Source organism: Nyctibius grandis, chromosome 7 (genome assembly GCF_013368605.1).
Source record: "Nyctibius grandis isolate bNycGra1 chromosome 7, bNycGra1.pri, whole genome shotgun sequence".
Lineage (NCBI taxonomy): Eukaryota > Metazoa > Chordata > Aves > Nyctibiiformes > Nyctibiidae > Nyctibius > Nyctibius grandis.
Window position 1 is genome coordinate 52,550,272 of NC_090664.1, and position 24,875 is coordinate 52,575,146.

The 24,875-nt window shown below is 43.6% G+C and overlaps 1 protein-coding gene across 2 annotated transcripts in view; it reads left to right on the forward strand.

Annotated features, from left to right (window-relative positions):
• The first annotated feature begins 1,753 nt into the window (after positions 1-1,753).
• Positions 1,754-24,875, forward strand: part of RHEB (Ras homolog, mTORC1 binding) — a 43,843-nt gene continuing 20,721 nt past the window's right edge. Inside the window, exons 1-2 of one of the 2 annotated variants that reach the window (XM_068405075.1) lie at positions 1,754-1,993; positions 22,629-22,700. In XM_068405075.1, coding sequence (XP_068261176.1) covers positions 1,942-1,993; positions 22,629-22,700 — 124 coding nt within the window. In that variant the 5' untranslated portion in view covers positions 1,754-1,941. The remainder of the gene's footprint in view (positions 1,994-22,628; positions 22,701-24,875) is intronic. The other variant, XM_068405074.1, reaches the window with a different exon arrangement.

Below are 24,875 nucleotides of genomic sequence, written 5' to 3' on the forward strand. Positions count from 1 at the left end.
AGTACAGAGTGAACAAGTGCAAGTTAACAGAAACAAATAGACAAGGGTGTAAAAGGTGAGTGGGATAAGAAAGAGTAAGGGAGAAGACCTAACCAAGAAAAGTGGGGTGTCAAGGAGGGAGCAAACACAGAAACTCTCAGGAATCAAAAAATATTGGTGCTTACCACTCCCTGCTCTGAGCTTGAGTGCAAAAGAGAGAGGCTAGACATGGAGAGGGCACGCAGAATGACATCCACCACAGCCGTTGCTAACAGCACAGAACCCCCCCACTTTCTCATGAAATAACTGTCTCTTCATCATGTACCTATTCACTAAAGGCCGTCGCACCTTTTGTTTCAATTACCAGTACTTAGCCTTCAAGATCCTACAATCCAGAAGATGTAAGGTACAATCAGACCAAAAATGCAGATATGTCCTTAAAGCTTGTCTGCTTGTTCAGAAGCAAATAGCTTTTGTGTGTAGTTTTCTTTTGCTTTAGTTCCCTGCTCTCTTACCAGGTTAAAGGAATGCCAGTACATGGGAATGAATGGTTGTGATAAGGGAGGAGATGAAAACCCATCCCCCTTAACACCATCAAGCTGTTAGGTTGGTTTAGTTTCATTAATCAATTGTACCCCAGCATAACTGCATGTTAGATATATGAGTGTACCCCCCAAAAAAAGACAAGATGCACATAGCAAACATGATTTTTTACTTCTAAGTAATGTTCATTTTTCAATAAAATGTGAAACGGGTAAACGTTACCAAAAGTGTTTGCAAAGTAAGTAGCAGTATATGTGGGAAAAGGCAAGGTTCCTGTTCTTCTTGCCTTTCTCCCTCACGCTGCATCCATTCAGTGCTGGTCACCACCAGCACATGCAGCACTCGCTTTTTTCGAAGTCTAAAACTCACCACCGCACAGATCCCGTCGTTAACACTTTCCTTCCCCCCTCACCCTTCCCTTTACGTGCATTTGCCAGCACTTCGCAGACGCTCAGATCCAACGTTTATCCAGAACAACCAAATTTATCCGCGCGCAAAGGGAACGCTCCGAAGAGGCACTGAGGTGATTTTAAATAAACGCCGCAGCCCGCCGGAGTGACCCTTTCCGGGACAGGCGGCCCAGCGCCGGTCTCCTTAGAGCCCCCACGCCCTCCGAGCGCGGCCCGCGCCCGCCGGCCCCCCACCGCCCTGACAGGGCAGCCGGGCGCCGCCAACCGCCTGCAGCGCTCCGGCTCACGAAGCGACGCCTCCCACACACAGGAGCAGCGCCGGATCCCATTCACCGGCTCGTGGCGCAGCTGCCTTCCCGGGGAGGCGCCTCCGGGGCCGGGCCGGGCCGGGCCGGGCCGGGCCGGGGGGCAGCGCCCGGCCCCCCTCAGCAGCGCGGTAGCCGTTGGGCCCCGCGGCGCGGAACTCACCCCCAGCCCCTCAGGCGGCCGCGCGCCAGCGGCACTGCGCACGCGCGGCTCCCAGCCCAATCCGCGTCCCCGCTCGCCCTTGCTCGTCAGCCCCGCCCCTTTCTTTGAACGCCGTCTGTTACCGCAGCCGCCGCTCTCTGCCAATCGCCGCCCTCGCTGCCGCAGCGTCGTCCAATCGGCGGGCGAGGGGCGGGGCGGAGGGGTAAGGCATGACGCAGCGAGTTTTTCCCCTGGCGGCGCCTGGCGCCGGCTCTCGACGGCGGCGAGGTCGCCGCTCCGGCCTGTGACGCGTGACGCACAGGTACGTGAGGGGCTGGCGAGCCCGGCGGTCACGTGGGGCGGGCGCCGCCGCTGCTGCCAGGCGCCGCGGGTCCCGTGCGGTCGGCCCGCCGCTCCGCCGCCCCTGCCCCCCCTTCCCCCCCGCCGCATGTCGCTGGCGGCGCGCCACGCTCCCTGTCAGCCGCCCGCCGACCGCTGCCGCCTCCTACACCGCAGCCGCTGCCGCCGCCCTTGATGTGGTTCGGGGCCGGGCGGGGAGAAGATGCCGCCGTCCAAGTCCCGCAAGATCGCGATCCTGGGCTACCGGAGCGTGGGTGAGCGCGGGGCGCCGCCGTGAGGCGGGGTGTTGGGGGGGGTGTTGGCGGACCGTTGAGGCGGAGGTGCGGAGCCTTCCGCCCCTGCAGTACGCTCCTGCCCGTGGGGGAGCCCGGCCCGGCCCGGCGGCCCCCGCCGCATCGCCCGCCCTCGCGGCAGCAGGTGCAGCAGCAGCGGTGGGGAGGGAGGGGAAGGAGGGGAGGGCTGCCCCGCTTCCCGCCGCCGGGAGCGCGCAGCCGCCGCGACGGGCGGGCGGGCGGGCCCCGCCATGGCGGCGCCGCAGAGCGCTGCGGGCCCGGGGCTGCGGGGCCGCCGTGTCCTTAATAGGAAGTTTCACACCCCCCCTCCCCGCCGCGCTCCCGGCCGGGCCTTCCCTCACGGCCAGCGCTGCGGCGCGGCCCTGGAAAGCCGGGGCGGGGCGGGGAGTTTGGTGAGGGGGTTCCCGCCCCGCCGGCGGCTGTCGGTGTGCGGGCCCCCCCCGGCTGCTGCCCCTCCCGGGGAGGGGGGGTCACGGCAGGCGCTCTCGGCGCCGGTGGTTGCCCGCCCGTGGGACCGGTAAGGGATGTGGTGCGGAGCGGGAGCGCTGCGGTCCCGCTGGCTCGGGGAAGCTCTGATCTAACTCCCCCCAAACGCCCCTCTGTAGGATTTACAGCCCGGTTTTGAAATGCCGAGGGGAAACCGGGTTGATCTGTTGCCCATTTCTGGCTTTTTTTTTTTCCCCCTCCGTAGCGGTGCTTCGTATCCGCCTCAGCAGCGCGGCGAAGCCGGCCGTACTCATGGAGGCCGCGGGGTTGTATTGACTCTGTGGTGTCCCCAGCACGGGATCGTGTTGCTCTCGCACGGTGCTGCTGGTACAATCCAGCGCGGACTAATCTACGTGGAGGAACTTCCTGGAAGCGTCCAGCAGAAGTCTGTGGTAGCTGATAGGGGGTTTTGTTCTATAGCTGCCCACACCTGTATTCCTTTCTCCTCCTACGTTCACCATCTTTGATGGGAAAGAGTTTCAGAGGTTTCAGCATTCGGGTTCTTAAAACAGAGGGTTGAATAAGCCGTAGTACAGCTATCCCCATCGATCAAACTTAAAAGCGTAGATCAATGTTGATAATGTGCGGTTGGAAAAAAAAAAAGATGCTGCAGAGAGATACTACACTGCTGTAAAAGGGATTCTTACACTAAAGTAGTGGCTTAATCAGTAATCTATCTTTTGTTACGCACTCAGCAGAAAGAACCGTTAGAAGATTTTTTTTCAAGATCAGAAAAAGGCTAAATAAGCAGAGGTGTTTCTTAGATTTTATATGTGACTGCAGCCTGGCTTTGGGTTGGGGTGATGCTGAATTTGTATAGTCCTTAAACGGAACAGCGAGTAGTAATCAGTTTGCAGTAGTATATTTGACATCACTTGTTGCAGTCCGTTTCATTGTCTATCGTGTGTTGTGTTTTCTTTTCTCTTTTTTTCTTTGAGCGCTGGTGAAAACAAGCAATGGGCAGTGTAAGTGGGATGGAAGAATGCTTGAAATTCTGTCCCTTAGAGGTCCATGATGGGGACTGGGTGTACTGTTGAGCTCTGGTCTTTTGTCTGTTAACAATGACAAGCAGCAGTCAAAAAATCAGATGCTAGTAGGGTATATACTCAGTTGAGGAAAAACAGAAGAAATAGTGCAGTATTGGTAATCTGGTTGATGATATTTTGAGCGATAGCACTCATATGGAAAGGATTCTAGGAAGAGATGGGCAAAAAGTTACCTAACATCTGTTAAGACCTACTGCTGAACTTCTTCAACTAAAGTTTTCTGAGACTAGTGCTGTGTTAGGCTTGATGGGACAAGATCAGTTTTATTAGGACAGCTACAAGTTGTATGAACATGGAGTTAAGAGGGGGGAAAAAATCTAGTTTACTGTAGTTTTCCTTTTGTTGTCCTTGACAATTCTGTGTTGCAGCTTAGGTAGAAATCTTGCATGTTAAAATTGCAAAGTTACTGTTTTTAAATATGGGAGCATTAATTTTCTAGGCAAATACTTTTGTAGAAGTTAAAGCAGTAGAAACAGGTCATTGGGGTCTTACTTCCATCTTGTAAAGCTGTTAGAACCCAAGAAAGTTAAACTGTGAGATTTAGGTTGGGTCCTCTGCTTATCCAAGTATGCCTCCTGAAGTCTGGGAGGAGAGCGGCTTGGTTTGGCTTCGGAGAAGCTTTTGAGTAAGTCTGGCTTTGTATTATGATGGCAAGAATATTACGTGAACCCTGGGTAAGAAAGGATCTGATCTCTTCTGAGGACAAGCTTTTGGGTGGTAGAAAATGAAGAGCATTTCTTCTGGGGAAAATGCAATATTTGAGTAGAGCTAATGTTCATTAAGGTGGGGAATAACTCCAAAATCTGAAGGACTGGAAGGAAATGTTTTCTAAATTTCTTCTTATAATTAGATAACTACATTGCTTTGCCATTAACATTAATCTTGACCCTGGAATGAGGGAGGCTGACTCTGGTAAGCTGTTAAATGTTTACAGTTTTATAGGGTAGCATAAATGCTTCGGTGACCCGCTCTGTGAAGTTGCGTACTCTCCTTGTGATTTGTATGGTGTTTGAGATGAAGCTAATGAGAAAGCAGCGAGCTTTTTTTCCTCTGTCTCTTTCAGTTGCATGTTGAAATAACCAGGTTTTCATGACATATTTCAAGCAGTGAGCTGTTCCTTACAGTTGATGTTTCAACAATTTTGTGGATCTTTCAGGTTAGGAGCGTGTAGCAATGGGCAGGCACGTCCTCCACGGGGATTTGTGAAACGTAGTCTGAATCTTGTCCTGGCTTCATGCTAAGCCCTTGTTTCTTTTACTTGTATTAAATTTTATGCTTATCGCAGTGCTGTTGTCAGATAGACTAGAGGTTGGGAGTGGTATTCTGATATAATAGTTCTCGGAATAGAAAATCCAGGAGTCTGCTTGTTTGAATACACTCCCTCTATCTTTCAGCACCACCATGAAACTGGTATTCTTTGCTGATGGGAGAGATCACAGTGGAAGCCTCCTGAATTCCCAGGCAGACGTACTTTCTGAGATGCAGACAGAGTATTTGCCAGGAACTTTGGGACTTGTTTTTTGGTGAGGATGGCCAACTATGTGTGGATATAGCATGCAGGTTGTGGCATGACACTAGACAAAATCACAGAAGAATGTCTCCTTTGGGTTTTGATCAGACTTAAATCGGTCTAAGAAAGTTAAATTCCATTGTGTAAGTGTGCTTGTCTCAGTGAAGTTCTGAGAAGAAATCAGATGGGTTTCATCCCAAAATCTGATAGTTTCACAGTGGGAGGAACTTGACTTTGGTTACTGTTGTTTGATAAGTGAACAGAGTAGACCAGCTACTTGAGATTGATTCTGGAAAAAAACCTGTCTTATGCATGATGAAGCATCAAGATTTTGAAACATTACTGCCTTCACTAAAAAGAATCTTCATACTTGTGTTTTGGTTGTAATTTAATATATCCTGAATATAAGTGGAAATAATGGATTTGCATGGAAATAAATCAAGCAAGACTTAGATTTTTCTAAATCTCTTCAGAGTAACAGCCACTCTAAAAAGCAGCATATAGTTGTCCAAAATGCTTTGGTTCTTTTTTTGTTTGTAGAAGAAATATGTAAGTTCAGACTACAAATGCCTGCATCAAAGAAGAGGTTTCTTAGATCATCTTGTAAAGTAGCTTATTACTGGGGTTCTTGGTATTATTTGGAACTGATGGATTTAAGATCAGCAGGGAGGTGGTGTTTGCATCATCTGCTTCAGTCGTCGGTCACTATCTTCAGCCTGACTTGTTTTTTGTTGTTCGTATATCTCGTGCTGCTGGTATTACAGATATACTTGCAGAAACTGGAATTCTGTTTCTGAATTTTACACATTTGGACTGGTGATCTCAAAAGACTCTCCTGGCCCATTTAAATCCAGTTAGGTTAATGGTGACGTGCCTATTTTCTTCCCCAGCTAAATAGTACTTGGTGACTTTCAGGTTTATACATCAACATTTTTGTGTAGGTGGAGAGCAGTCCATACTGCAGGCAGGAGTAGTCACGGTCCATGACGGCAGCATGCGAGTAGCAAAAAAACTATGGTGGAACAAAATTATCTGCCAAGGTTAGATTATTATTGAAAGGCTTCCAGGTGGTTGTATTAAGCTAAAAAAACGCCTCTCCCCCCTCCACCTTACCTGAAAGCAAGAAAGGCAGAAAAAGCAGTACCTTTAATATACCTGTAAATAGTAAGAATAGTTGTTAGGACAAAACATAGTTAGTGGTTTTGGAAACATGAGTTATTTGACTGTTAGGAGGTCTGTGTTGTAAAATGGAGTTGAAGCTTTGCTTTTTGCTTCTGAAAGATGGCATCTGTTCGCACAGCAGTATACCACCCCAAGGAGGTGTCCCTTTGATATTGGACAGAGGGAAGTGGTAATTTTAGCAGGCAATAAATTGCCCGTGTAAATGTCAAGAGAGAAGGAATGGAGAAATTACTGCTGTCGTGTGCTGTAATTTGGTTTACAGAATTGGTTGTGTCCGCGACATTGGCAATCCTGGGATTGAACAGGAACATTGAGCGGTTCAGGATCCAGACGATACCTAAGGTTAAAATTTTGCCAAGTCCCTATTAAGTACCAAGATTATTTTCATATCACTTCCCTCGTCAGGACTGCGTTTGCTCTGCCGGGGTGCAGCAGTGCTGCTCACAGGAAGGGTAGTGGCTACCAGGGGACTGAGAGGAGGCAGGCGATGCCAGCTTTAATTGCGTTTCGGTGTGACTGGCTGCGCTGTTCGACAGTGAAAGTTGCTGCAGCACATTTGATAGCAGTAGCTGGAAGCACTAGAGGCAGCATGTTCAGCTGTAATATCAAGCCACGATGGGGTTATTTGAGGACATCGTTACAGCGTTAACTCTTAACTTGCCTACTCTGATCTCATTTAATGGTAACGCTTGCATTTTTTGCTGGTATATTTCAGTGTTTTGGTATTTCATTACTCAACTTAGAGTTAATGTCAACAGGAGAAACCAAATGAAACGTAGATCCTATAATTTATAAGCTATATAAAGCTGAAGCTCTTCATTTAGATATGCTACACTGCCTTAAGTGTAGGTTCTGGGTAAACCAACCACCTCTGCGGTACACACGGCTGCGGAAACTGAACGTAACCACGTGTGTGGGATTAGAAGAGCAGGCTAAAATGTGCTGAACTACCGATTATGATTAACTTCCTGTAGCTCTCCTGAAGGTGACATTCAAGGGCGTATTTTAAAAACTGCTCGACTTAATTGTGTATTCAAGCCAAAATCAAAACAGCTTCTCTGTGGGATGTTCATAATGCGCTCAAGCTCTGCGAATCCTGCATGAGTCAAAATTGCTTGGTGTCAACCCAAATTATCCTAAATCGGAAGCTGCAGACACGAAGCACGGTGTGTAAAAACACGAAGCTGCCCTTGTCGGTCACGGATCTGTCTCCTCAAGGACTTGAGAGGCTTCCTTTTGTTTTCCAAGGCCTATATTTAAAGTGAACGGTAAATTTGTTGTGAATTTGATACTTTGAGAAACTAAAATGTGCTTCCTGAGTTTGGGGGTGGTTGTTGCTTGAAAATTTCTGTCTTCCAATCCTGGTCAGGGCATGTGCTTTCCGATATGATTCTTGCACACTGATGGCAGCTGTCCTGCAAATGAGGGTATATGGGACGGCGAAAATAGAAGAATGTGGAGAAAGTCCATGTTACATGTTGCCTAACAGACCTCTTAACAAGATTTAAGATTATTAAGTTTATCAAAAACATATGAATGTACGCCATTAAAGATTGTATTCCCTTCTTGAGAAATACGAAGTACCGTGGGTGCTGAATTCTTTTTTTGGGGAAAAGATGCTTGTACTGAACTTGTAACAACAAAGTAAACTGAGGCAGTTTTTGAACAAAGTGCTGAAGCAGGCTTTCAGGTGCAGCTTTTCTCAGGAGGCGTCCCTGCCACTTCCTTTTTTTAATTGCCATGTAATGAAGGCAGATGCAAATGATCTATGTGGGGTGGGGCTTCCGTTGGCACAAGTCAGTGTAATCCTGCACTGTGGCTGGAAGTTACACCTCCCTGCGCCCACCTGGGTGCTGGCACTGGCATGCTGGAAGCATGGTCACCAGCTCGGGGAATTGATTTCTTTCAAAAGTAAAGCAACTGGAAGAAAAGATTTTCATATTGTTCAACTGGTCAGCTCTGCAAGTATGAGCCTGACAGAGGGAATGGAGTCAGGAGCATGAACTGTTTGGAGGAGAGCAGAGTAGGCTCTTGGTGGCCGTGCAGACTTTACTTCAGTCAGACCTGTTACGAAATCACATCTGTAAGTATTTTCCTCCACTGCTCCAGATAAGCGTGAATGCTTTTTTGTAAACTTTCAACAGCGGGCCTTTTGAACGTGAGTAGTTTTCTTGGTGGAAAAAGATAGCCTTGTAAAGGTGGTGAACTGTGCTTTAGGGAACCGTGAAGAAATCAAGTTTTTCGAGATTCTTGTTTAAATAACCTTCCGTAGTCAAATGTAATCATTTCATGCCCAATTGAGGAAAAGTAAGATGTGTGACCTGGGGTAAATCTAAACTTTGTTCTGAAATCTGCAAGTGATGCTTCAAGTGATATGATCTGGAATTTTCTGGAAACGCTTGGTAGTAAAGATGCTGCAGTGGATCAAAGCCAAAGCTCCAGACTACAATCATAGAATCATTTAGGTTAGAAAAGACCTTTAAGATCATGGAGTCCAACCATTAACCTACCACTGCCAATTCCACCACTAAACCATGTCCCTAAGCACCACATGTACACGATTTTTAAGTACTCCCAGGGATGGTGACTCCACCACTTCCCTGGGCAGCCTGTTCCAATGCTTGACAACACTTTCAGTGAAGAAACTTTTCCTGATATCCAATCTAAACCTCCCCTGGCACAACTTGAGGCCATTTCCTCTCATCCTGTCACTTGTTACTTGGGGTAAGAGACCGACCCCCACCTTGCTACAACCTGTACAACTATATAGTGAAGTGCAAGGCATTCAGAATCACTGATTGCCTCCCTACCTGGAAAACCAGTGGAAGCAAATCTAAAGGCTCTCTTGCTTTTCGGAGTAATCTTCAGTGTTTGCTAAGATAACCCTACAAAATGTTTCCTGCAAATACCGGTTGACTCCTTAACCTGTTTGACTCCCCCTTTAGTTTTAAGTATTTATCGACATGCTTACAGCATAGAGTTGATTCACAATTACTTCATCTGTTTAGATGCACTGGTTCTTCCTCAGTTTACTGTATGCACTTTGATTACTGTATACGCAAATTTTAAGTATAGTTATATGAAGGATGTGGAATGTGACGATGGTGAAAAAGGTAGTGGTATAAACAGATTATACAATTTCTCAAAAGTGCAGATTTTGGATTATCAAGCATGATGTGCCAGTCAAGATGAAGACAGGACAAGCAAAGAATAGCTTGAGCCTTGGGGGCTCCTGCAAAAGGAAAGTCTACTTGGAATTTCTTATGGGACTTCTTATGTGAATTAGAGAATTTATGACTAGAACATGAGGAGGAAAGTTATAGCAGTTTAATTTGGATGAAATCCTTACAAGTTTGTGGATAATGGCCAAAGATTAATCTCCTGAGGCATAAGACTAAGTGAACAATTTCTGAAGGCCTTTTAAGGAATGAAAGACCCTAATGTGTGACACTCGAAGACTTGTTCAGAAAAGTTGCAGTACTTTATATTAAATAGATATGAACTGAGGAAACCACGATTCTCTGATAGATTATGCTTTAAACAGTGAAATTTCCTTTCAGCTCTCTTTTAATATTACACTGAAGTCTTAAAGAACTTCTGGAATGGTTATCAGTATTCTTGCGTTTTTTAAATTACAGGAACCAGAACAGCGTGCATGACAAATCTTAGCTAGTTATTTGTATTCTGTGGAGTATTGAGTTAAATGAATTTTAATATGGAAAAAGAGGGAATATGTAAGCGGTCTTCAGTGTGTGGGTGTGAACATGTGCAAGTTTAATATGAAATTATGATATGAAAGTGTCTCTTGACAACATTGTCTCCTGAGTTAGTGGGATACATCTGTCTAGCTTCAACAGCTTGTCAGATGGTATTGCCAAAACTTCATTCAATATGTATGACCTCCTTTAAAGGTACTCTTGCTATATACAAAAGAGCTGGAATGCATAATATGTAGGAAAACTCCATTAAATTTGTCCTACAAACTGTCACAGAATCACATAATGGTTGGGGTTGGAAGGGACCTCTGGAGATCATCTAGTCCAACCCCCTGCCAAAGCAGGGGCACCCAGAGCACATTGCACAGGGTCGTGTCCAGGTGGATTTTGAGTATCTCCAGAGAAGGAGACTCCACAGCCTCCCTGAGCAGCCTGTTCCAGTGCTCTGTCACCCTCAAAGTAAAGAAGTTTTTCTTCATATTGAGATGGAATTTCCCATGTTTCAGTTTGTGCCCATTGCACCTTGTCCTGTCACTGAGTACCACTGAGAAACAGTCAAGCACTTGACTTTAATGCAGTAAAGTGTATTTTGCTTTAGGGTTGGTCCTCCATTAATAACAAATTTTTGGTGTTCTAAAATCGTTTAGCCAAAAGCATTTTTAATTAGAACTGGAAGTTTCTGCTTTGAAACGTGCATGTAGCCAAGCACCATGTTTCTTAGTTTGCTGCAGTACCACCTTCTGCATTGCTTTCTTGTAAATGTCCATATCTAATAGGTGTTCTGCTTCATCTGTATGGTTTGATGCTGGTGAATAAATTCTAAAGAAAGGTGTTAGTTGTGCTGTTTTAACTTTTTTCATGTTTGGAGAAAAAGGTTGTAAAAATTCTTGATAAACCTTTTGTGGTTGCTAAACTTAAGTCTAAAAATTGCTTAAATGTAAGGTAATCCAAGTTCTTCTGAACAGTAGTGTTAGGAAGAATAAGAAGTTGTCGGAATGTTTCCAAATCATGTTCTTTATACAGAGAGTATCAAGGAGTCTTATAGACGCCTAAACCATTTTTCTGCTTGTCCTTCCTCAACTGCAACATATGTTTTATCCCTCAGTGTGATGGTAGGACAGAGGAAGAGTTAAAGTGAAATTTCCAGAAGTGTTTCAATGACTAGGTTGTTGAAATTTCTTCTAGACGAGTGTCTTGGATGGTGTTCATAAGCCTAGCACTGGGTTGTGCTTTTGTCACAACCAACTGCTGTGAACAAGTGTAAGTTTGTGGTAGTACAGAAAAATAAGATGATGCCTTCCCTCTTTGCATTTTCAGGCAAAAAGATTGTGATCTTAAAAAGCCATTATCATATTTAATTTATAGCTAATGATGAGACTGTAGGATATATGTTTCTTTTTTTCTGAAGATGGTCATAATGAACATCCTGTTATTTTGGCATCCATCAGCTTATGTGGACATGGGCTGTACATCCCAAAGGTTGAAACGGTTTAAAGGTGGAGGTTGGTAAGGAGAAAAAGGGACAGTGTGAGAAGGAGTGTATGGACCCAAGTTTTACGGGCAGCTTATTGTGGGGAAAGTTGGGCCATGCCTCTCCAGTTCTTACGGCATGGAAATGTGGTAACCAAAAAATGAAGATACGGGTTATTTCCCAAATAGCCAGGCTAAGGAAGTAAGCAAGTTCTGAAAGTCTTTGCTGTACCTGTGGTAAATCTTGGCCCTTGACCTATTTGGCTGTAATAATTAACACTTTACCCATTTCTGCTAAGTAGATGTGATGTACTTAATTTCTTAGATACTGTTTAAAATAGACTTGAACTTAAGATCAGCTGGATTTAGCTGGATAATAATAGAGTAATAATCACTATTGCACTTTGAGAATTTTATTTGTGTTAATATGCAAAGACTTGTATAGCAGACCAATACAATGCACTGCTTTGTCTCTTGAAGGTCGGCCTGAAGCTAGGTTACCTTAAACTGTAGCGTGATATTCAACTCCTTGTCCAAGTTGTGTGGTTGTGCTAGCAGAGTGCTGGGAAGTGAAGAATCCAGCTTCTGTGGGCAAGTGCTTCCTCAGGTGCTGGACCAGGACTGACTGGAAGACACTCCACTTGTGAAAGACAGTCTAAATGGAAAAATTTGATTTCTACGAATGGAAAAATAGATTCCTACCTGAAAACTCCTAATTTCAAGTACCTTGTGAGCCAACAGATGGATACACACTGGTTGGGAAGGGAAGAAAGCCATCTGGCTGTCATGATAGGGAAGAACTTTATAGCATGCTGTAGCAAACAAGGGTTACCTATTCTATCTTCTCTGCCCTATGGCAAAACCAAGTATGTCATGTGCTATCTGACAGATCTTTGGCTTAAATTCCCTTAAAGTTTCCCAAGGCTGGGGGCTCTAATGGTTCTTCTGGTACTCTGCATGATGTTATCCTTACCTCGGAGTCTTTTTTTTCCTGATGTCTTATCCACGTCTGTCATGCTGTGATTTTGGTATGTTATTACTTTGAACCTTCCTTACTGTTAACAGATCGTCCTCTGTAGTCAGAGGCTACTCTTACGTTGATCGGGTAAGTGTGTAAATGAGGAAGGCTTGCAATCAGAGTTAGTGGGGAGGGGTTAGTGACTAACTCCAGCTCTATGAAGTGCTATGGTATGAAGGTGGCATTTAACAGGTTGTGGCTTTCTTCAGCCCTGATTAATAGAGGGGAGGAACTTCACATGCTAAGCAGAAGGAACATGGAGGATGCCTATGAAGTTAATTCAAAGAAGATCTAGCATTGAATTGGAGGGGAGGCAACAGTAACTTATCAAAAGTTGATCTGAATCTGATGAGGGGAGAGAGTTTTTGTAGAGGAAGGTACAGTTCAGGCATACTGATTTTTATGTTGGCATGGTTACGTGTAGATCCACAGCAGCCTTGTGCTAGCACAGGAGAACTGAAGCGGTCAAGGCTTAACTGTATGATCATTACTCAAGACTGTCTCAGTGTTTACCTGTGCATCTGTTGACAGAGGTGTGATGGAGTTGACCACGTCCTGCTCCACTGGTGAAAGAGAGTGTCAACATTAATCTTTGTCAGTATCCCTAAAGACCACCTTCTCTTACTTTGTGCTAAGAAGATGTCAGTGTTGTCAGGATTGGTACCGCAGTTCCTGATGCTTCATGCAGCTTTGGGAACTTCCACCAGTGTGGGTCATAGCAGGTAGATAGTGCTGTGTGCTGATGCTGAATGCCGGTAGCAGCACGCTTTCCGTGAAGGTCAGGTTTTGGCTGCCACGTGCATTGCTGGCATTTGTTGACATTGGGTTCATCAGACTTTGGACCATAAGTGGAGACACAAAGAGCCTATTACATTGTCTGACTACTTCATAGTCATGCGTACTGCTGCAGGCTGAAGCTGCCTTTTGTTGCCAAGATCTTCTAGTGATTATTATGCAGTTAGATTTATATATATGTTTAATACGTTGCAAAAGTAGCCTGCCTTTGTCGAGAAAATCAGTAATATCTTCAGGTTTTCCTACAGGTTGGCGAAGAGAGCTCTGTGGACCTCCACTCAGAGGAAGGCTCAAATTTCTTAGCTGTAGTTGCTGGATATATATCACGTTATTTGCTTGGGTGACGTTATCAAGAGAGGGGATATTACTGTTACTGTCTCGTCAGGATTTAATCAGGTACTTGCCTTCTGTCATCCTACAACAAGGAGGAGACAAATACATCTCTTACTGTTGTTCTTGCAATTCCGAGAAGATCCTTGAGGCCCTGTATGAGATGCATTTCAGTAGTACTGCCAAGAGGGTCCATTCCTCATCATTTCAGCTGCATTTCTGACAGTTTGCTTGGCGTTACAATACACTCAGGGTCAAGCTCCTAGACTGCCTTGTTAAAGTGATGCCAGGAAAATTGCACTGTCGTTTTCAGAAACTTAGCCCTCTGCTTGGTGGTGGTTGTAAGCAATGATGAGGTACGGTGGCCACAGCGTTGGCCACAGTGAATGCTATGGCTCCAGTCCTCATAAAGATCCTTACAAAGGAAGATCCTTAGGGAAGACCTTTATTTCAGTGAAACAGTACTGATGCGTTGAAAGGCTGAGGTCTTTCATCTTGATGAGGGTTCTGTGCTATTAAAGCCTTCTCTGTTATTGGTGTAGATCAGGTGGTCTAAAAACATAAGTGAGATTTGCAGTGAAAGGAAGAGGAAAGAAGAGTTTATCCTGTTTTCTAATAGAAGTGTTAAGTTTGAATTCCTGTGCACTCTGGCTTGTTCTACGACACTGTGCTTTACCGGGTGGTCAGTAGGAGCAGGGAACTTACTGTGCTGGTGTTAACTTCAGCCAGTTGTGTAGAAATGAAAAAAGGGAAAATGACGGCTGCAAACCCCCGGTGAACCTCAACAGCTGCTTTATCCCGTGTGGTGTGTGTAGAGTGGGGGCTTCATCGGCTTCTGCTGTTAAATTCAGCTCTGCTGCAAGGGCAGTTAAGGCAGTGTCTCTGCAGTGCATGGAGAGCTGGTGCTGGCAACTGCAGTCGAAAAGATCCACTTCTTGTAGTGCTCAAACCTACTAGTCCTTATATTTCTGGATTGCGGAAGAGTAGTTTAAGTTGTACACCCCAGTGATCTTTAGCATCAAGAAAGAACTGACTGGGAGTTGGGAGTTCATTCCCTTGTGTTGAGACTGAAACCTTGAGGATGGAAAAGGGGAACGCACGGAATGTGTTAAAGCAAGAGATACACGTTTTTATTTCTAATGACATAGCATTTTAAAATGATTTAATGGTGAAGCAATGACAGTTACTAAAAGTATCTTTCAAAGACACTTTATGTCGTACATGCCCAGTGATCCAAAGAAAGGTCAGGTTTATTCAGATACTTAATTAGCTGCTTGAAGTGTGTGCATAGGGAGAGAGGACTTGGCTTCTGCCCAGCAGTGGGAGTTGAATTTTGCCTCTTTAGGTGGAAATCACCTGAACTTCAGCCCTTTCCCTCAACGTGTGTCATAAACTGAAACATTAGGGTCTGATCTTTAAGCTTAATAAACTTTAAGCTCTCCCCTGGAAGTGCAGTGTATCAAGTTGTACTGCCTAACTTTTACTTTAGGAATACGTTTGCTAATTAGGCTAGCAGCACGTGCCTGGTAAGTCAAATTGCCTCTGAATTTCTACAGCCACATGAAATATTTTAGGCATGGTGCTGAGGGGAGGGAGGTGGGAAGGTGCTGCAGGGATGCACAGTTTTGTCAGGAAATATGAGGAGAATACAGTGGATGGTATTTATCTGAGCAAATATTGGTTGACTGTGTCTGGTGTGATTGTCTGAATTCCCTTTGTAGTTAGGAGAGCCCAGGATGCAGTTCCCCTGACGTACTTAAAGCATCTTGGATGCAGCCATCTATGCATGTGTACCATGGCCAGGTGAGATGTATGCCACAGAAGTTTTCTGGATTTTTTTAAGTCTTGTAACGGCTTTTCCATCTTTGACTACTGACAGTAAATGCATGGAACTAAAATTAGTTTACCTCATTAAAAGGGAAATATCTGGCAAACTGTGGCACTCTTTTCGTGCCAGCAAGGGTAACAAGCAGCGGTAACTGGACTGTGCACTAAAATAACTAAAACGTTTCTTGTGACAGTCCTTTGCTGAGATTACTGACTTCAGTGGAGACAAAGTGGACACCTGGAAGTGGCAATTAAGCTGTTGCAGGAAAGCAGTGCCATTTTTCTCTACATACTGCCTGGACATGGAATACATTGCAACAAAGTGTAGGTGAACATTGAGGGGTGAGCATTGATGCACGGTGGAGCAAGCTTGTTGTTACATACCAGGGAATAAAGCACATGCTCTCTTCTTGCTTTCCTTACAGAAAATATGATCTAGATAGCATCATTGGGACTCTTGGTTTGTGTTTTCAAGGCTCATTGCTGCCAACCTTGCAAGGGCCTGCAAATATGCTTGTGAGTTTGACCAACTGCTTTGAAATCTGAAGAAAATAAAGGAAGCCATTTGACTTCCTTTCTAAATGACTGCCTCTCAGATTTCTCCTGGCTTGCAGAGGAATACCTTTGATAAACCTCAAGAAGATTGTGCAATGCAGAAGGAAGGGAAACTGCCATGTGTCCTTTTCTCCCTGCAGGCTTGTGGCCTTGGTGTTGCAGACCATCATGTGAACCTCCTCTTCTACAGCAGAAGTGGTTCTTGCTACAATACTTGCCTTAGACTGTCAAGTATATTTTCTTATACCCTAATATAAAAATAGATCAGGAGAAGGCAGAGAACAGTTGTAGCAATGGGATAGAGTGCCACAGAAGTTGAAAAAGAACTTGTGTTGTCCTGAAACGCTGATCTGCTGTTTGGTTTGTCATTATGATTTCTTCTGTTCCTGAGGTCCATCACTACTTTACCAAAAGATGTCTCACTGATGTCCTCAGACTTTTGCTTTTACAAGATTTAAGGGCAGATCCTTTAGTCTGTCATATAATCATAGAATAGTTTGGGTTGGGAGGGACCTTTAAAGGCCAGGTAGTCCAACCCCCATGCAATGAGCAGGGACATCTTCACCTAGATGAGGTTGCTCAGAGCCCTGTCCAGCCTGACTTTGAATGTTTCCAGGGATAAGGCATCTACCACCTCGCTGGGCAACCTGTTCCAGTGTTTCACCACCCTCATTGTAAAAAATTTTTTCTTTAAATCTAGTGTAAATCTCCCCTATTTTAGTTTAAAACCATTACCCCTTGTCCTGTCCCTACAGGCCCTGCTAAAAAGTTTGTCCTTCAGAAAGCTCAGGCAGTGCTTTGAGAGTAGGAGGGCCACCAGTCTTTGTGTTGCAAATTAAGCAGGAGTATCATCTGAGTAAGTGTACCAGTTGAGCTCTGTGTGTCAGCAAGAGTGTCCTCTGTAAGCATTGGAAAAATAAGTTTTTAATCCTGGAATCATAATGTTGATGTCGCAAGGAAATTACTACGAAACGGATAAAACCTGTCGCTCAAAGTAGATGCTTATAAGTGATAATTCCTCGTGATTAAAAGTCTGATAGTAGAATTAAGTTGCATTTGAGTAAAACACAAACTGCTCATTATATCACTGTCTCCAGAATATCCACATTGACCCAGATATATTGTTTTTATAGTCATTACAATGAGTCATCAAACTACATAGCAATGGTCAGCAAAATAGCAACTACATAGCCATAATTAGTACCTAGGGGAAAAATCTTAATTAACCATAGAAAGTTGCTAATGATGAAGCCTGAGATAAGCTAGTGATGGGTTCTGAGATTATCTACTATCTTGTGAAAAGATTTTTGTCGAAGAGTGATGCTGTGATTCCCTTTACTACGCAGTTAAACCTCCGTCTGCTCCAAGAAGTTCTGTCCCTTTCTGTGCTCTGAGGACAAACAGATAATCTGCGGTGTGGAAATCCTGGTGTCTCCATTTTGTGCATCTTGGTATTCTGAATTAAGATAAAGATCCCAACATTCAAGTTCAAGTGAGTGTAGCTTTCAATAGGAAAACGTCACCTCTGTGAAGTGTTGTAAGTTGAGCAGAGCTGTGCATGAGGTATTGAAAGTTGGGTATGCAGTAAGTCTTACCTAATTTGATATGACTGACAGCATTTCATGATGAAATTTCTTGAACCCTTTTGCGACAAAGCCTAAACTAGTTTGTTCTGTAGGTAAGACTGAGTAGATCTATGTAGAGACTATCTTAGGTGAGAGGCTAGGCTTGTGGTAAGAGTGGATTAGATGGTGCCAGCTGTTAAGTGTTTAATAATTAAGCAAAGTGCATAAGCAGAAGTTTTAATGGGGAAAGATGGGTTAAAGAAACTGTGCATCTACAATTCTAACAGAACTGCATCTCTTCAGTAGTTGTTGTTTTTGACCCCGTCAAACTGTTTACTCATTGCTTGTGCAGACGATGTCGAGCATTGAGAAATTCTTCCTGTTGAGATAGACTGCCCTGTGCTGGCAGTGGCTGTCATCAGGGAGATGCCGCATTAGAGGGCAGCTGCAGAATCGAGCTTGCACAATGCCTTGCTTGTGGAGCTGTTGTTTGACTTGCTTGCTGGCCACTTGCATCATTTCCGTCTCCTGGGTTTGGGGGGAAGTTGGCTGCAGATGAGCATTTCGTCCGGGCTTTCGCTCTGCCTGTTTCAAGGAGAAGAAGGATCTGGGGAGAGGACAGCAGGCAGGTGGTGGTGTGCTGAAGAGAGGGCATGGGCTCTTCGGGGAGGCCAGCTGTTCAAGAGCCCCCCACCCAAGCTCAGTTACTCATCTTCTTGGTCAACTGCCTAGTGTTGTAAACCTTGAATTTTAAGGCTAGATTAAATACCACAGCTCTTGTCCAAGAAGTAAAAGGATGAGTAAAAGCTCGATTTGGCAATTGTTTTGCCTTTACGATTGCAATGGCATTTGAAACTGATGTGCTGTGACTGCACTAGTCAGTGTGTTTATGGGATGTTCCGCTTTATGTAGCGAGTGGTCTATTGTATGAACAGAAATACGACAGCTTTTATTTTCTTAAATGGCTTTCTGTCTGAAAACCTGTTCCTTTTCTGTTTTGACAGTGGAAAACTCACTTCTTTACCACTCTCACATAATATCATAAATAACGAATTGCATATGCAAATACCCTTTGGGTGGTTCTGGACAATTTGAGTTGAGCTTTTGGCCACCTGGGACTTGTATTCTCCACACTTACAAAACCCATTCCTACCAGCCCTTACCTTCTGTCCTGTTACTCCAGGGAGAGGGAGAGTCAGTAAACTTGGAGGATTTTGCTTACACCTCCTCTGCCATAGAGTATCTGGTGCTTTGAGTTACCATAGCAAGTACAGCTGGAAGAGTCATCCTGTTGCCCTGCCCCAGTGTTGCCCTTATTTCATTCATTTATTTTTTCCTAGTCATTTTAAGCTCTCTGATTCTAAACAGTCGAAAAGTTAAACCGTAATCTTCTCCAGTAAGATCTTGCAAATGCTTTTTCATCTTAAAATCACAGGACTCCATCAGTTTAGTGAACTGTTTCCAGCAGACTTTGCCTTGCTTCTGCTCGTGACACTTCTCCTTTTAGTCTCAACAGATGTTTATTTTCCTAACACTTGAGGACAGTGGATACACTAAAAGTACCGGTGTGGAGGATGCTACAAGGAAAAGCTTAGCAAAGTAAAAAACATTTGGAGGCTGTTCCAAATGAGGACACGTTAGAGCTGAGACGTTGTTGAGGTATGCACCCTTGAGTAATCAATTAATCAAGTCTTTGCTGCTGGTCTCGGGTGCTCTCGTCCTTTTAGGCTGAAGCGTGCTAATGGCGTATGCACATCCAGACTGCAGTGTCTTCCTGTGTCCTCCCTGCGGTGCTCAGAGATGGAGTAAGCACATTGGTAAACACAGTTGCGTGCCATTCCTTGGCCCCTGCCTCACGGACGTTATGTTTATCTTGTAATTCTCTCTGAAAATGTTGCCTGGTCTTTCTGGGGAAAGAGGAGATAGGAGCTAAATTGTCAACTTAATTTTCCGCTCTGTCCATGAGCATAGGTCAAAGGCCTGGAATAAAACCTGTGGGACAAAGTTCAAGTCAAGCTGTTTACGTGATCCTGCATGCTTCTTGGGCATGGGCTGAGACAAGGCAGTGGGGTGTTAATGACCGGGGTTTTAAATTTCCTCTGTCCCCTTTGGAAGCCGTGGTTTAGTGGGATACTGTTGCATGCACTTATCCCGAGGGGGTACATGGCTCAATCCAAGTCTGGAGAGCTTCCCTGTGGCTCATCTAGGAAAGCAGGCATCCTCTTGGGATCACAAACACATCATTACTGGAAGGCTTGTTACAAAGCTCGGAGGAATTTAGGAGGAGTGTTGGAATACTGGTTTTGTCTGGTTTTGTTTCCTCCTCTTTCACTGTTAGGAAGAAAGCAGTAATTAATACAGCTGGATGTTAACACACAGCATTTTCTGTTGGCTCCGGCTCCTTTCTAGCATTCGGTTTCCAGACTTAGCACAGACAGACGGTAGCAGTCAAGTCTTTCAGTTAGTTTAGGATCCTTCTTAGGAGGAAAAATGTTCAGTGGTGATCTGTGCTTAACTTCGCTCTTCTTATCTTGAAAATATATAACAGCCTAATATAGGAATAGTTACCTTTGTTTTAAAATGGAGTGCTTAATGTGCTGGTATTGGCAAAGAATCTGGAAGCATGAGCTCTGGGTAGCAACTTCATAACCTTACAGCTGAAGAAGAAATAGCTTGAAAGTTCATTCGCTAAGTGGTGTCCAAAATACACAGTTTCAGAAAGTTGCTGGGATGAGTAGTCTCAGTTCTAAGTCTGTCCTTACTAGGGTGATTTCAGACGTGCATGGTTGCTTCCCCCCGCTGCTGAGCCTTGCTGGAGCAACAGTTTAAAGTGCAGTGTTCTCTGTAAACTCACGCACAGTGAGTGTGACGCCTTTGGTTGTGCTGTTGGATGTATCAGAAAATGGTATCACAGAATCATCTTGGTTGGAAAGGACCTTTAAGAACGAGTCCAACCATCAACCCAATACTACCAAGTCAACCACTAAACAATATCCCTAAACGCTACATCTACTCGTCTTTTAAATACCTCCAGGGATGGTGACTCCACCACTTCCCTGGGCAGCCTGTTCCACTGCTTGATAACCCTTTCAGTGAAAAAATTTTTCCTGATATCCAAACTAAACCTCCCCTGGTGCAATTTGAGGCCATTTCCTCTCGTCCTATCACTTGTTACCTGGGAGAAGAGACCAACACCCTCCTCACTACAACCTCCTTTCAGGTACTTGTATACAACGATAAGGTCTACCCTGAGCCTCCTTTTCTTCAGACTAAACAACCCCAGTTCCCTCAGGTGCTCCTCATAAGACTTGTTCTCCAGACCCTTCACCAGCTTCGTTGCCCTTCTTTGGACTCTCTCCAAGTACTTGATTTGAGAAAAAGCAACTCTTAAAAGGTTGTGTGCTGGTTGGTCTTTTTGGGGGTTGTCTGGGTTTTTTAGCATTGTATCTTGAATAAACTGGCATGATTGATAGGAGACAGCAAAGGGATAAGCGTGGCAGAGCTGGGCGGTGATGTTAAAATAAACGAAGCAGTGAGCTGACGAAGGTTATAGCTGTTGGAAAATCCACAAATGATGATGCTTGTGTAACATTTTCTTCCTTCTTCCTGGAGAAGTAAATCCTGGAAGTGTTGCAGTTAATGAAGGAATTGACTGCACATGTAATTATAAATATGAAGCCAAACCTCCCTTGCATCACTTTCATCCTTGCGATTTTTTAGAATGTCTTTAATAAAATGACTTGCTAAGTATGCTGATAATAAACAGCCAAATGTGAACAAGTCAAGAGCCTTGTATGATGAAGCAAGAATGAAGGGGATAGAAGTGGAAAACTGTTTTTTAATATCTTCTGAAGGAATGCTTAGGAAAGAAATCTTTCTACAGCAAAGTATAAACATAGCATGGTCTAAGCATTTCAAGTGGGCAATCGCTATCCAAAGCAATGAGTTTTTGAAAGTAGTTTTACTATAAACTAGTTCATCTACAGCATTGGTTACTGATGATGTCATTAAAAAGCTTCCACTGAGTAGGATGGTCTTGGGTCAGAATTTTAACTTGAGGTCATATTTTGTTAGTGCTTCTTGCCGATGAGAAGAGTATAAAGGAACACGAAGAATGTGCTCATGTCCAAAAGCAGCTAATGCACTTGGCATTCTTTATATGAGAGTATTTGTCCAGTAAAAATAGAGTAATAGGATCTAGTAGATTCCCACATGTAGAAGATGTGCTGTAATGGAAATTGTGTTAAGACTTCAGTAATGCTTTGGAAAGTCTTCAGTTGTAGAGCTTTAAAGGTGCTTTTTATGGTCAGTGTATGTGATTCAATTTTATCCTGTAAAATCTTCCAAGACTAAATTAGTTTTCATTTTTTCAGTCCACTACTAAGTGCGACATTTTGCATTACTCTTTACCGGGGGTGTATGGTCAGATCAGCATAACTGAAGTTGGGAACCTTGTCTGCAAAAATAGCAGTTAAATTGCTTTCAAAAATAAAAATCCAATTATGCCCCCTCAATCACAGTGCTTAAAATACAGCATCCACCAGTCTGTTGTAGTGTGGCATTAAGAGGATTAATAGAAGAGGAGAAGTATACTGATCTCAAGAATTTTGAGATCATCCTTTTGTCATGGGAAAAATGTCTAATCTCCTAGTCAAACCAAATTTAGCTAATCCTATCCAAGTTCCTAGCTTTCTGTGCGATGACTGAAAATCACTTCTAGTTTTCTTTGCTTCTCAACAGGAAAACCTCGCAAGTATAGCAGTTTGTTAAATTTAGTTTTATGAGGATTGAACATTGCTACTTTTAGATATGTTTTAAACTGGAGGAGGCGCTTAAATTATGCTGTGTTAAAACAAAAGCAGAACACATGCCGAGTAGCTTTTGCACTGTTTTTTTTATATGTTCAGGAGACCCAGTTACCAGGAATAGGCACTTAATTTAAAAATAGGTCAGTTGTCATGTATAGGTAGCTTAAATGAACCATGCAAAGCTCATATTGGCTCTTATAAAAAAGTTAGTGTATCTCCTAGTAAGTGTGAAGTGCTGAGAGGCTGGAGACTTGTTTCAATGCAAATTATCTTTTCCTTGCTTTACAGGAAAATCTTCACTGACGATTCAGTTTGTGGAAGGACAGTTTGTTGATTCATACGATCCAACCATAGAGAACAGTAAGTAACTAACTGACAAGCTGTTCTTCTGTACCTAACTAACTTTTATCAGAAGCTGTTGTGATTATACATATTACATATGTGGGCATTTACATATTAACATTAAAGCACATTAATTAACTGTTAAATTTTATTAATCTTTTAAACCTGTACTTACCAAGCTTACAGTTTTGCAGCATGGAAATCAGTGTGCATATTTCTCGAAACAGCCAAACTCTCTTTTAGCACCAAATGAAGGAAAACCTAATCAATCTGGCTAAAATGCATCTCCTTGTTGTATCATATGTAATTTGTTGGACATCTGCTTCCCCTAGTGTAGTCGAGGCACTTCAAGTCAAGTATGTCATACCTATATGAAAATGTGCCACTATATACAATTATTCCAAAGTCTCAAATGTCTCATTTGATCAGTATATCCAGATGAGCACAAAGCCAGCAATACCAGTCAGGAGCAAATGACTACCTGAGGAGGTAGACATGCTGTGGCCCTGATAACATGACAATCTTTTAAATTACTTGTTTCCAACTGCTTTATAACAAGCCTGGTACACAATCAGCTTGCTGCAAATACTGGGTAACTGACTTCCAAGTGTCTTTTTTCTCTTAGCAGTTTTTTTAATATTAGTGCCTTTGTGAATAGCTAGCATAGCGGGTAAGTAGAGATGCTCAAAATGCTGCCAAGAGGAACGAGTCACTTCAGAGGCGAATTACCCGGTATTCGTTACTCTCCAACCACCTCTTTCTGAGCTAGCAGTAGTCGTAAACTACTTGAGCAACTGTGGTGCTAGGCTGAGTAACTTGATCACATTGGCTCACTTTAATCGTGGCAAACCTTGATTTCATGATCGTAACCCTGGAGTTCATGTGTTCTAATGGCATCTGACATGCAGCGGTAGCAAGCATTTTTACTGTTTCGAACTTGTGCAGTAGGATGTTAAGCCTATGTGATATTCTGGAAGCTTGAATGAAGTAATCAGCAGAACAAGGTTTCTTTTGGATATATATGGTAATAATTACAAATCAGTAGCTATCAGGATCTTTTACTCAGGATTATTTTATTGCTTAGAACTAAAATTCAAATGCTGCTTTTTGAAGAAGATCTAAATTTGTTTTAGTGAGTCAGGGTGGATAATTTGCCTCTTGACCTGAATGATCTGTTAGTTGTTATACAGACGTCATTAATACTAGCACTTTCCATCATCCCTTTTTACTTTGTTAAAATTCTAAACAAGGTTTGTTTTGAATTAAAGCTGCTAACAAAATACTGGAGATTAAATTTCTTTATTTTAAATCTTAATATCAGTTGGGTCAGGTTATTTTTCACTGTACTATATAAATGCAAAATATTTAAAGTAATCTTTTAGTTTTATGCAGGTATATGGGAATGAATAAAGCTTGAGACATGAGGTCAAAGTCTCTCCAAAATATGAAGTCTGTATCTTGTTTTAGGATTTTGACACCTTGGTACAAGGTTGGCTTGTTTCATCCTTTGCAAGCTCTTGTTGTTCACAGAAACCTGCTGTCTGTAACTGCTGTTAGTAACTCTGTAGTTGTATGTCTCACACTGGTAGCATTTCTTAACTATATGAAAATATACGCTGGGTGAATTCTGCTCTTATTTGACTCTCGTAGTCTGCACTGCTTGCTTGATCTGAATTCTAAACATTGAGCATGTCACGGCCATGAAGACTGTTGGGTGGGGGCATCTTGAAAAGGCTTAACTTTTCACTTGATTTCTTACTTGTTTCGAAAACAAACAGCATTATTCATTTAGTGGAAGTCTTGTGATCTGTGGCATGGCTGGAGGAATTTGCTCGCTGAAAGGTAGAGAATTGAAGGGCCCTTCTTGCATCAGAACACTTTGCTGGGAAGTAGGGATTGAAAACGTAAAAGATGTGCCCTGAGGTTCACAACAGTAGGAAGTCTGTCCCATCCTTAAGCCCTGTAAGGCCTCATAGGGCAGATGTTTTAAAAGTGCTTCTATGAAGAACAGAAGAGAGAACACTTTCAAACTTACCACTGACATTTGAAATATATTGATGGTATCTTTTTAAGAAACTAGTTTTGATGGGATTAGTATAAAATCATTCTTTTGACTTATCGTAGAATCATAGAATGTTAGGGGTTGGAAGAGACCTCTGGAGATCATCGAGTCCAACCCCCCTGCCAGAGCAG